Source organism: Gracilinanus agilis, chromosome 3 (genome assembly GCF_016433145.1).
Source record: "Gracilinanus agilis isolate LMUSP501 chromosome 3, AgileGrace, whole genome shotgun sequence".
NCBI lineage: Eukaryota > Metazoa > Chordata > Mammalia > Didelphimorphia > Didelphidae > Gracilinanus > Gracilinanus agilis.
In genome coordinates this window covers 481,216,000-481,229,234 of record NC_058132.1, presented here as the reverse complement: position 1 = coordinate 481,229,234, position 13,235 = coordinate 481,216,000, and the positions used below count along the sequence as shown (strand labels likewise).

Genomic DNA, 13,235 nt, shown 5'->3' with positions numbered 1-13,235 from the left:
TCTCCCTGGCTTTGGAATCAGTACCATATTTGTGTCATAAAAGGAATTTGGTAGGACTCCTTCTTTGCTTATCATATCAAATAATTTGTATAGTATTGGGATTAGTTGCTCTTTGAATGTCTGATAGAATTCACTTGTGAATCCATCAGGCCCTGGCGATTTTTTCTTAGGGAGTTCTTTGATGGCTTGTTCAATTTCTTTTTCTGATATGGGATTATTTAGGTATTCTATTTCTTCTGCTGTTAATCTAGGCAGTTTATATTTTTGTAAATATTCATCCATATCTTCTGACCTGTTTTTTGCAGGCACCTGTGTATGGGAATCTGAGTTAGAGTTTTAAAATCCTTAACATTAACTCACTATATGCTGTGAAGTGACTTCAGTGGAAGTTTCTGTATTATATAAATGTGGGGTTTACTTAGGGGTTTGTGGGAGGTCTGTGGGTGGCCTTGCCATTAGCCTGTATTATTTTTCTGTTTCCCTGGGGCTGAGTAAGGGTATTGATTATAATTATTTTGGTAAAAGGGAATGTTAGTGAGAAAAGAATCACATATGGGAAACTGAGTGGAACATCCATCCTTCTGACACCTGCGATGCTGGTTTTTAGGACTGGTGATGAGCTGTGCTAAATGTCACAGGCTTTGACAGCTTCCTGCATCCCCATCTACCCATGTGATCAAGCAGTTGTTTTTCTTCTGTGTTTCTACTCCCACAGTTCTTCCTCTGAATGTGGATAGCATTCTTTCTCATAGTTGTCCTGGATCTTTGTTTTTGTTGCTAGTAGAGGAGTCCATTACATTCAATTTTACCACAGTGTATCCATCTCTGTGTACAATGTTCTCCTGGTTCTGCTCCTTTCACTTTGCATCAATTCCTGGGGGTCATTCCAGTTCACATGGAATTCCTCCAGTTCATTATTCCTTTGAGCACAATAGTATTCCATCACAAACAGATACTACAGTTTGTTCAGCCATTCCCCAATTGAAGGGCATACCGTCATTTTCCAGTTATCTTGCCACCACAAAGAGAGTGGCTATAAATATTTTTGTACAAGTCTTTTTCCTTATGATCTCTTTGGGGTATAAACCCAGCAGTGGTATGGCTGGATCAAAGGGCAGGCAGTCTTTTAATGCTCTTTGGGCATGCTTCCAAACTGCCATCCAGAATGGTTGGATCAATTCACAACTCCACCAGCAATGTATTAATGTCCCAATTTTGCCACATCCCCTCCAGCATTTATTACTTTCCTTTGCTGTCATTTTAGCCAATCTGCTAGGTGTGAGGTGGTACCTCAGAGTTGTTTTGATTTGCATTTCCCTAATTATTAGGGCCATCTATCAATTGGGGAATGGTTTGATTTTTTTGTACAATTGATTTAGCTCCTTAGAAATTTGGGTAATTAGACCTTTGTCAGAGGGTTTTGTTATAAAGATTTTTCCCCAGTTTGTTGCTTCCATTCTAATTTTGGTTGCATTGCTTTTGTTTGTACAAAACCTTTTTAATTTAATGTAATCAAAATTATTTATTATACATTTTGTAATTTTTTCCAACTCTAGCTTGGTCTTAAAAATCTTTCCTTTCCCAAAGATCTGACACATATACCATTCTGTGTTCACCTAATTTGCTTATAGTTTCCTTCTTTATATTCAAGTCATTGACCCATTCTGAGTTTATCTTGGTGTAGGGTATGAGATGTTGATCTAAACCTAATCTCTCCCACATTGTTTTCCAATTTTCCCAGCAGTTTTTTGTCAAATGGTTGATTTTTGTCCTAAAAGATGGGCTCTTCGTGTTTATCATAGACTGTCTTGCTGATGTGACCATTTATTTTTGAGGAGCACCTCTTCTTCTTTTTTTTAAAACCCTTACCTTCCGTCTTGGAGTCAATACTATGTATTGGTTCCGAGGCAGAAGAGTGGTAAGGGAAGGCAATGGGAGTCAAGTGACTTGCCCAGGGTCACACAGCTGGGAAGTGTCTGAGGTCAGATTTGAACTTAGGACCTCCTGTCTCTAGGCCTGGATCTCAATCCACTGAACTACCCAGCTGCCCCTGCACCTCTTCTTTTTTAAAAATTTCACTTAACATTTTATTTTTTCCCAATTACATGTAAAAATTATTTTTAACCTTAATTTGTAAAAATATTGAGTTCCATATTATATCTTTCCTCTTTCCCCTCATTGAGAAGGCAAGCAATTTGATATAGGTTATACATGTATAGTTATGCAAACTATTTCCTTATTAGTCATGCTGTGAAAGAAAACACACCAGAAAAACAAGAAAAGTAAAGCTCTTTAATGTGAGATGAGTTGCCCCATTCTGCCTTTCTTTTCCCCCTTCTACCAGTGCATTTCCTCTTTCTCTCCCCCTAGTTTTATTTTTTTAGGTATCATCCTATCATATTCAACTCAAACTCATGCCTTTTGTCTATGTATAGTTCTTCTAACTGCCCTTATAATGATAAAGTATCATTTTACCATGTAAACAGTTTAACCTCATTGAATCTCTTGTGATTTCTCTTTCCTCTTTTCCTTTTTATGCTTCTCTTGAGTTTTATGTTTGAATGTCAGATTTTCTACTGAGCTCTGGTTTTTTCACCAGGAATGCTTGAAAGTTTTCTATTTTAATAATACTCACTTTTCCCCCTAAATGATTATGCTCATTTTTGATGGGTAGATGATTCTTGGTTGTAATTCTAGTTTCCTTTATCTTCTGGAATATCATATTCTAAGCCCTCTGATCCTTTAATATAGAAACTGCTAAATGTTGGGTTATTCTGAGTTGTGGCTCCATGATAGTTGAATTTTTTTTCTGGCTGCTTGAAATATTTTTCCTTGACCTGGGAGCTCTGGAATTTGGCTATAATATTCCTGGGGGTTTTCATTTTGGGATCTCTTTCAGTAAGATGGATTCTTTGAATTTCTATTTTATTCTCTAGTTCTAGGATAGCAGGAGTCTTCCTTGATAATTTCTTGAACGATGATGTCGAAGCTCTTTTTCTGATCATGGCTTTTAGGTAGTATAGTAATTCTTAAATTAAATCTTCTGATTGATTTTCTTGATCAATTATTTTTTCAATGAGATTTTACATTTTCTGCTACTGTTTTCATTCTTTTGATTTTGTTTGACTGTTTTTTGATGTCTCATGGAGAAGCAGGCAGGGTTGGGCTCGTTATTGTCATTTGTTATATTGTCTCAGGATTTCAAGTACTAAATACACCAGCATTCCTTCCAAGTTATCTTTTAGAAAAGATGAATGACTTTGGAATAAGGTCCCATGTAGTATAAATAGCAGTCTGGATTTGAAACAAAGTAGCTTTTATATTTGGAGCTTATCGTAGTTTAAGATGATGGACTCAACCCAGTTTCTTCCAGATCACTTTTTAATTTCTCCAGCGTCTTTTTGGATAGAGTTCTCCTGATAGTTTGTAGCTTTGAGTTCACCAAAAATTTTATTCTTTATTTAATTGTTTTACTGATTAATTTTCTAATAACCAATATAAAATAGTTTTAATTGGGCCACTGAGTAGCCTCAGAAGGAGACAGATTAGCCTAAACTGAAAATGGAAAAGGTCAAGGATTCAGTGCTGATTATAGTAGGATTTGGTCCAGAATAAGTTACAGATCCAGCCTATGGGAGATAAAAAGACCCAATTATCCCACTAACAACCCATTTCCAAAAAAAGGGGGTATAGTTGTGCATATCAACACATTGGTTGTTTAAGTGCTTGTGGACATGTCTGAAAAATGCCTAATTCACTTCTCTGCTCTGCTACTTTTCAAAGCTATTGTAAACTTATAGCTGATGACCTGGGATTTTCTAAGCAAACTATGATGTAGTCTGTAAACAGGTGTAATTTGTTATTCTTTGATTCCACATTTCTCTCTGGCTTTGTTGCTATCTGTCAAGATGGGGAGAAAGTACATTCTTACTTTACTCCTACAGTTAAGGGACAAACTCCAGTGTTTCATGGTTGTAAACACTACTAGTACAATATGTGGTTTTAGCTATATAGTAAGATGTAAATTAGCTTTTAATTTATTTGGGTAATTTTAGAATTATTTTCTGTAAGTCATAAGGAAAGAGAGACATTAACTAGGACACTTTGGTGAATATACATAAACTCACAATGAAAATATTTTTCATTTGAACATATCTGTTTCTCTGTGGGTGCTGTAATATACCCTATAGTATAAGGGATGTACTTATAGAACTTAGATTCTTTTTTTAATTTTTAATTTTATTTATTTATTTGTTAATTTTAAACCCTTACCTTCTGTATATTGACTTATAGGTGGAAGAGAGTGGTAAGGGTAGACAATGGGGGTCAAGTGACTTGCCCAGGGTCACACAGCTGGGAAGTGTCTGAGGCCTGATTTAAACCTAGGACCTCCTGTCTCTAGGCCTGGCTCTCAATCCACTGAGCTACCCAGCTGCCCCCTAGAACTTAGATTCTAATAACACACAAGTTTGAGCCTTATATCACCTCCTTTAAGCAAACAAGTTTTGAATCTGAAAAAAATAAGGAAACAGTTAGTTTGTGAATTATTTATTTTCTGTGTTAATGGAATGACATAGAACACATAAATGTCACATTAAAAAACCCCCAAAACTATTTTTATTCATGTTCTGAAAAACATCACAATATACAGAAACCCTGATAAGACCTGAAATTCATTGCACTAAAACAGTTTTTCAGTCTTTTATCACAATAAATGTCTTTATATACTACTATTGACTTTTGAGGGATAAAATGTTCTACATTTTCCTCAGGGGGGTGAAAATCTGGGCAAGTTGAAGAATTTTTTTTACCAGAGTATATAGCAGCTTAAATTTTAATACTTCATTGTCAAACTTAATAGCAGGAAATGAGCTGGTAAATGATAATGTAAAGTTTAGAACTTCAATGTCGGTATCTTAATTATAAAAGATTCTAGAGGTCAGCCCTGACAGAGTCTCCAAGGCCTTAAATTTAGGCATGAGCAGAACTGTCTTAGCCCAAAAATGACTAGGAGAAGGAAACCTCTAGCCTCTGAAACACCAGTGTGGCAATCTCAATGAGAAATGATGAATGCTTATTTTTCCAGATTTAAAAATAGCCTTGAACCAATAGTTAGCTTTACTAATAGGGAAGGATAAACACAGACTAAAAAATACTATCTTTTAGGGGATTGGACTAAGGAGACATGTGATTTTATGGGGAATAAGGAAATGTAGGAGAGAAATTTCTCCAACCCACGCAGATCAGCAAAGGTTCTATAACTTCTGAAGTTAAATGACATATCCAGGGTGATATCAACAGAATGTTTCAGAGGTTGTCCTTGAACTCAGCCAGCTCTTGACTTAGTGGCCAGCCCTCCATCTAATACACCATAGTGTACTGCTCATGATGCAGGATAAAGGACCTGGGACTTGGATCAAAGATGTGGCGAGGAGGAGACTAGGGTTTTTCAAAGAAAGCTTAAATGTTAATTCAAAATTTCCTCCCACCCCACCTACCTTTTTCCAATCAATTTATTATCAAGGGTTTAACTAATCTATTTACATTTATTTGGGTGAATAATATATAAAAGTAGCCATTGTTTCATTATAAATATCAGATCTGACCAGATTTTTTTTCTTTAAAGTGCTTTAAAAACAAAATACAAAGCTGTCCACCTTAACTGGCCTCTATGTCTTCAAGTACAGATCACCATATTGACCATTGAGAATAAATGACCCTGAAGTACAGCAAAGCTTGTTTTTCAAGTCTTAACACAAAATCTAGTGTGTATATAAATGTACGCTTTCTAGAGAGCTAGCAACCAAATAAATCTGCATTTATTAAGTCAACTACCCTTTGATTTTGTAAACTGCCACTAGAGAAAATCTAGACTACTTCTCAATTCCCTGATGTGTGTGGATCACTGTTATTATACATTTCCATTTGTCCTGTAGGCGCTTGTTAAAGTATTTCATGGATGGTCAATTTCATGAACATTAGTTATCAAATTTGGTACACATCCATCATCTACTTAGGGTTGGTAATGTAAGAAACAGGCAGACATGTCCAATGGAACCAGTGACTTCTTTCCCACTAAAGTGAAAAGTTTTTCAAGTGACTCACACACATACACACAAACAAAAAAAAAGGAAACTCAAACAGAATCTTAATTATTATTACTATGATACAATTTTTTTTAGTCTTTAAAAAAAAAGATTTACTTTCCACAAATGAACACACAGGCTTATAAAGATGGTTAAGTAGTAGGTATCTAAATTGAAATTCCACTATAGAATCCAAAGAGCATGCAAGCCAAGGAACCAGTCCTATTCAGACGTAGATGGCAGCAGCAGCAGCAGCAAGGACAGCAATGCTGACTGAGGTTTTCATGATTCTTTTTTCCCCCTTCTTTTCCCACAACATGCAAACACAGCTTTTCAGGCCATGTTTTTTTTTTTCATGACATTTTCACAAAATGAAAACGATACTTTTTCAAAATAGATTTTTAGCTTCAGATTTGCGTGTTGTACCAACTCGAGTTAAAATATTCCAAGTCTAAATAGATTTACAGATCTTTCATCAAAGAGGCCTCACATCAGTCCATTTTGACATCTTTTCTGTATTCTTTCCCTCTTCTCAACTTTTGCCTTTCCCCCCCCTTTCCTCCCTAGGTAAACTACAACATGGAAGCGTGCAGTCCAGAAAGATGAAGAATCACTGCCAATGAGATAACCTTGCACAATTGGGGTATTGAGACTTCACTTGACATTCACTGCTGTACGATTCTGCATAGCAGAAAGAATAGTGAGCAGTTAAACGTGACGGACATAATCTGCAAAGACTACATTTCCAATAAGGAAGCGACATAGTGCAATATGGATATGGTGGCCCTCCAATATGGAGGGCTTTATTTTCCAGCTTGAACCTGCCAGTGGTGAATGCCGCCCTTGGAAGGGGATGACTTTCCCGGTGACGAATGAAGAAGAGACTTGATTTATTATGGTTTCAGAATTAATGATGTTTACATCACAACTTGGACAAAAAATATTGATCTGAAAACCATGGCAAGTGTGGTCTTTTACCCTATGTTCATTCCGTAACTTAAAGAAAACATCTCGTTTTAAGGTCTGAATCGGATCTTTTAAAAGAATAAAAATTAAAATAAAAGATTCTTCTAGCTCTTCTTTTACCTTCCGTTCTCTAAGCCCATCCCGGAACGAATGAATTGGGAAGAATTTTCACTCCCAAGCATCTGTTTTTAAGAATTATAAATACAAGTGAAATAATAAGTTCAGAAAGCAGCCATGAAGACGCTTATTAGGTTGATGACATCAGGTAAAAGTGAGTACTTCCCCAGCGACACAGCACCGGATGGGAACGATGGAGAGGCTGAAAGAAACTTGGCTTAGGGGTGGGCAAAATGCCCCCCAGCCCAAATCAATGAGGTCCTTGCCTGAGGCTCACCACCCTTAATTGTGCCACTCCCTGGTTGAAGCTGGGCTGCTTACAAGACCACAAATGTGCCATTAGTGCTTTAGGTGAAAAAAGCAGGAGAATAGAAATCACAGGCAGAGAGGTCAGGTATACAGTATTTCCCTTGACACTAAGGCACAACCAGGCACATGGAAAAAGGATTTTTATGTCTAATGCTGCCCTGATTTTTGCACTCTTTAGGATAAAAAAAAACAACCAAAAAACTCCCCCCAAAACCAAATGCCCCAAATCCCCACAAGTTTTTAAGTGAAACTGAAAGAGCCCCAAATTAGGCCCCACAGAACACACTCCATCTTCCCCTCATGAAAGCAGAGAGCCAATCATAGATGATGCTCCAGTAGGATTGAACCAAACCATAGGCTTTTTCTTTGGAAGCAAAGAGGAGGAAAGGGATGAGGGAAAATAGGGTGGGAAATCATTTTGAAGAATTTTAGAGAGGTCAGTCTAAGCAGAAGCAATGAGAAATGTTCAGTAAACCATGCAGAAAGGGGTTAGACTCTGAGGGGCCTAATGGCAGGACTTCCTGCCAAGCTGTGTAGGAGGCCTGGGAGTCATGTTTGCAAAACATTGCAGCCCTTTTTCTTTGCAAATCATAACATACTGTTAAATGGTTATTAAGTTTCTGCTGTGGTTGGAGGCTAAAATTCTCCCACCTTACAGTTTATGAAATTCTGCCTCTCCCCCTAAGGAAAAAAAAAAGACACTACTCATCATTGTAGGGAACTAGGGTTCTTTCTGTTTTATCTGAAACAGGTTGTAGATTCTTGGTTTCCTCTCCTTTGAATCATTTCTTAAATATGATGAAACTTCCATACCAATTTGAGAATTGGTCTACAAGACGAGTTCCTTCCCATTCCTTAACGTAAGGGCATACAGCCCCATTTTGAAAAGATAATTCCAATGTCAAAAGTTCAATTCAGGAGAAATAACACTTAATAAGAGTGGACATAAATTCTTCTTGCTTTCCTCCAAAGCCTGCAACTGTAGAAGTCAACTCAACAAGTTGTATATGTAATTCAGTTATCACAGAATAAAACTTGAATCTTTTAATGTTTTTAAATTTTTAAAAAATGCTTTGTACAACTCACATGGTGTTTCTCCCTTCCTCTTTACAGTCTCTGAGGCTTGAATAAACTTTACTTTTTTTAAATCAATCCCCACTGTCAGAAATCATAAAGGTAATGCTGACAGTCCTGCTCAAAGCCTGCAAGGAACCCACTTGATTTTCCCAGAGAAGCTCAAAGCTTTCATCACCAAAAATGGGCCTTTCTATATTTTGTTCTAATTGGTGGTTACTTTTGTGGGGAGAGAGAAAGGGGGTAAAGATGGCAAAGAAAACCATTCTAATAAATGTGAGTGGTGTTCTCACTGCCCAGTGCTACGTCTCATCAAAGCAATTGCTCTTAGTCATCCCTCTTGCCCCTCTAATGACTAATGATATCATAAGGTTGCTCATGCCATTAGTAAGAGAATCTAGCATGAACCAGATTAAACATGAGGGAACTCACTGATAGCCTAGTGGGTATCCCTCAAAGAGCAACTGTCATACTTTTTTTTAGTAAGAGACCCATTATTAAAAGGCAGACGGATAATAAATCAAATTCACTGTGGCTGAGAAAAAAAATCTATTTAAACCAGTAACCTGGTTCTTGAATTCCACACACTCACTCAAACTCCAAATTAGGCCATTTCACAAGAGCTGGTAAAAGCTATTTCTTAAAATGTTCTCTTGGAACTAACCTGATCAATTCAAAGTGACCCATATTTAATTGAGTTGTAGTGATTATCTTTAGTAAGCATGTACTTTGGCAAAGATCTTGGCCATAGCATGCATCCGATAGTTCATTTTCTATTAGGGGAAAAACCTGGAACAACATTAATAATAGTTTTCCTTTTTTTTCTATTGTGGGGAACTTTCACCCTTTTTCCTTCCCCCCCTGAAAATCTTTATCTTGTCAGAAATTTCTCTAATGCCTAATTTTGCACCTGGGTTGTATTCTTCTGATTTTCAAAATTGTTCCAAATGACAGATGATATTTCACTGGCCTGAGGCCCAAGCTAAAGAGCTTTTTGCTATTAACTTAATGGAAACATTTTCTCCTTACAAGATGCTCCCTGGCTAGCCTGCATCCAGACTTATTTGTCTTACTGGCACAGTGAGCGCTCAGGCTGCTCAAAGCCCGAGTCACCTGTGCCCTTCCTATATTTATCTTCAGAAAGGCTCCAAGGGAACCATTATTTGTCCCTACTGCAGTTGTATCCCAATTTCATAGAAAAATGTCATTAACTACTTCTTCAAGGGAGCAAGCTACATTTGGGTCTTTGAAAGGTGGCATTACTAGGGCTATTTTTTCAGGGGGAGGAGGATCATGGGGACGGGGGGGGGGAGATGAGAATAAACACCCTGAAAAACACCACTAATGTTTATTTTATAAGACAGGTCACAGCACTTCCTGAAAGCCTCCTCCTTCTTTGAGGTAAGGGATCCTGTGTTCCACATGGGTCTGTTCCATGGGTGTTCATGTGCCAGCCTAGACCCAGAATTGGTCTCTAATATTCACTAAGATGTAGGGAGAGGAGCAGAGATAGTTGGAGGAGGAGGAAATTTCGTGCATCCTTTCAAATATTTATTCCAAGACCACAAGTGTTTTCTAGGTGTGTGAATATCTTTAGAGGCAGCATCTGGCATGTCTCAGAAACAGAAGGCTGCTGTGATGCTGCCCTGGAAACAGCAGAATTGGCAAGGGTTTTTTAGCACACAGCTGTCTTTCACTCGAAGCAACAACAACAAACTTTGTTTTTACCACACGCAGGAATCAAGGTCATGGGGGTAGGCTTTATAATGCCCTCTCTGCATAGGGACGTGCATACTTTGGCTCCTTCTCCATCAAGATTTTCAAACAGCCCCTTCTCAGCTGGAATTTATGGCACGTCTTTTCCATTTTCTAATCCCCTGAATGAAAATTCTTCCCTCCTGGGTTGCTGATGAACGCGTGACTGCTTGAGCAGGCTCAGCACTTCAGGCTTAATTGTTAAATGGTAGGAACCTGCCTCTAATGTGCTCCCTGGAAGGACAGACACATCATGCTCCAGAACAAAGTAGGCTTTGCAGTCCTATGTTGGAGAATGTGGCTCAGAAATGCCATTTTATATCTCCTTCCCCTTCCGATTTGGGTGGATCATTTAATCAAGCGTTCCGTCATTTGTCTATCTTGGTTTGGTTTTCCAAAAAAAGCTACAATTTGGCCTCAAATGAAAGAGTGCTAGTACTGCTCGCTGTGGACAGTTGGCTTTCAAAACTTCTATTGTTTTTTCAGGGAACGTTGACAAGGCGTGTTTAAGGTTGAAATCATCTTGTTAAAGATGAACAAATCTTCCCAGGTCCTGTAATGAGGTTATTCTTTCTCTTTTCAAGATCAAGAAATGAGTTTCTCCCAAACCACACAGTAAATATTAGGGGAAAGACAGTAAAAAAAAAAAGAACTATTAAAGAGATTCCTAGTTGCAACAAATTCTCTACTGCCCTAATTCAGGTAGCTCAGAGTGAAGTGTTTGTGGTGAAGAAAAAGCCACAACACAGATCTTTTGTGTATGTATTTGAGGTACAGATGAATTCAGATCATAATGGAGGAAACTCAGCAGGTTTTTCCCCACTATGGCAATTTCCTGTAATTAACATTAACTTTCCTAGAAATTTAAGACAGTATAGTAAGTCCATGCCATTAATGGCAGTGAGGACTTGGCATGAGCAGGTTTGTTTGAATTAAGGCCCTCCCAAGCCTCAGGATGTGGGCTGCCAGCATGTTCCTTTCCTTCTAATATTAATTTAAATGAAGAGACATTGAATCTGAGGTGGGAGAGGTGTGATTAAAAAAAACAAACAAAAAAACCCAAAAGACAATGGAGTAAAAGTAGCCAAGGGGTCTGTCCTTAGACAAGACTGAGCCTCATGGGGAAAAGATTCTATGTTGACCCTTTGTACCAAAGCCACACACAAGGAGCCATCCATACACAGTGCTGTCCAGCCTTACGGCTTTAATTGGGTAGCAGAGGACCACAACAGAAACTCTTGCACTGCCAAAGATTTTCTGAGAAAGCTGCTTGGTATATCTCAAGTACTTTCCTGACTCACTATCCAGGCTCCTTATAGAAAGAGCTGTGATAACTCATTTTTAATTTCAAGTTCTTTCAAAAGCACAGAGAAGGCTCATCTACCACAGTCTTTCCAGATGCTCTTCTATTGAAGAGACAAGACTGAAGAGGTAGTTTCTCATCTTAAGCACTAAATTCTACATGTCCAGACTCCACAAGAACAGTATATAAGATTTATAAAATAATTTTGAATGCATGGGAACACTGGTTTGTCCCACACTTCATTTACATTTCTGATTCTAAAACTTTATGGGGCGATGATAAATGCTCCACTTAATGACTTCATGAGTACCTGCTATGAAAAACCAGGTGAAGGTCATTTTACAGGGTGATGGGAGACTATTTTACTTTGGGTAATAGGAAAACTGATGTCTTCTCCGTACATTTTTTAAAAAATGATGTCCCCAAATAACTGAAAATATATTTCTGTAGAGAATGCTTTTGGTATTTCAGTCCCTCTAGAGGTGTCTTTAACAGACAGTAGAAATCACAGAGAAAGAAACAAACTAGTGACAAAGCAAAAAAAAACAAAATAAAATAACAGGGAAAAAACCCTATCCGTCCACACAGTACGATGATGTTAAGTCTCCTTGGGTACCAAGAATACTGCCCTCTTTTTTTTTTTAAACCATTAATGATGCCAAATGATGTGAAGATGACCAGGCTGACAAAGTCTTTTAACCCTGTAGCAGGCAATGCTCCCTCAGTTTAGGCATTTTTCAAATCAAAGATAAGAGACTTTCAGATCAAAGAGAGAGACTCTGGCAAAACTTCTTCACCTTTGTACCAGTTCCTAAAAATTTTCAGTACTCCAGTTAACCAGCCACGCCATTGCAGGCATCTCAGGCATTTGTCAGTTCAGGAAACATTAAAAAGAGATTTGCTGATCCTTTAGAATACTATTCATTGCAGTCCACATTTAGTGCTGTGAAATCTATTTCCTCCTGTCCTATTTCCATCTTTTTCCTTCTTAGATTGAACTCCTCTTACAAGCCAGAAGCTTCTTTATCCTCTTCTTCCCTTTGTTTCCTTAATGTCCAGTCATTCCTTTGTGACCATTTCAGTGTAAGAGAATAGCCAAGTCAATCTTTATATTCTCATTAGAAGCACAGCTCAGGGTTAGGTTCTAGAAGTCAGGCTGATGGTGGACCCCAAGAATTTAGAAGTCTTTTGCCCTTTCCAAACATCTCCCGACCCTGGGGCAGTTAAACAAAAATAAAACAAAACGACCTCCCACCTTCCCCCCCAAAGTGCTTTACTTTGCCTTTGGTTTCAAACACTCCAGCAACACAAAACATCTTTACGGTGAAAGCATCCAGAGAAATGATGCCTCCTTCCATTCTTTTTCCCATGGTGAAACAGAGCGGGCTTTCAAAGTCACGAATCCCAGAACAAGATGTTCCCAGGGCCCCGGGCTTTGGAGCTGCCATTTTGTACCGTTTCTTTACACATGAAACATGGAACACTGGTTTCCCCATCTCTTGGAGGTCCATGCTCTACTTCCTTCCACTGAGATCCCGTCTTCCCCTCGCTCCCACTTGGCAGCCCAAGAGACACCTGATGCTAATGAACCACCTGCATCATCTTTAGGGGTGGCCTTCCAAACT

The 13,235-nt window shown here is 38.2% G+C and overlaps 1 protein-coding gene across 1 annotated transcript in view; it reads left to right on the top strand.

Annotated features, from left to right (window-relative positions):
- CHST7 (carbohydrate sulfotransferase 7) overlaps positions 1 to 7,147 on the top strand; it is a 36,141-nt gene extending 28,994 nt beyond the window's left edge. Inside the window, exon 2 of the mRNA XM_044667003.1 lies at positions 6,654 to 7,147. Coding sequence (XP_044522938.1) covers positions 6,654 to 6,657 — 4 coding nt within the window. The 3' untranslated portion in view covers positions 6,658 to 7,147. The remainder of the gene's footprint in view (positions 1 to 6,653) is intronic.
- Positions 7,148 to 13,235: the final 6,088 nt, after the last annotated feature.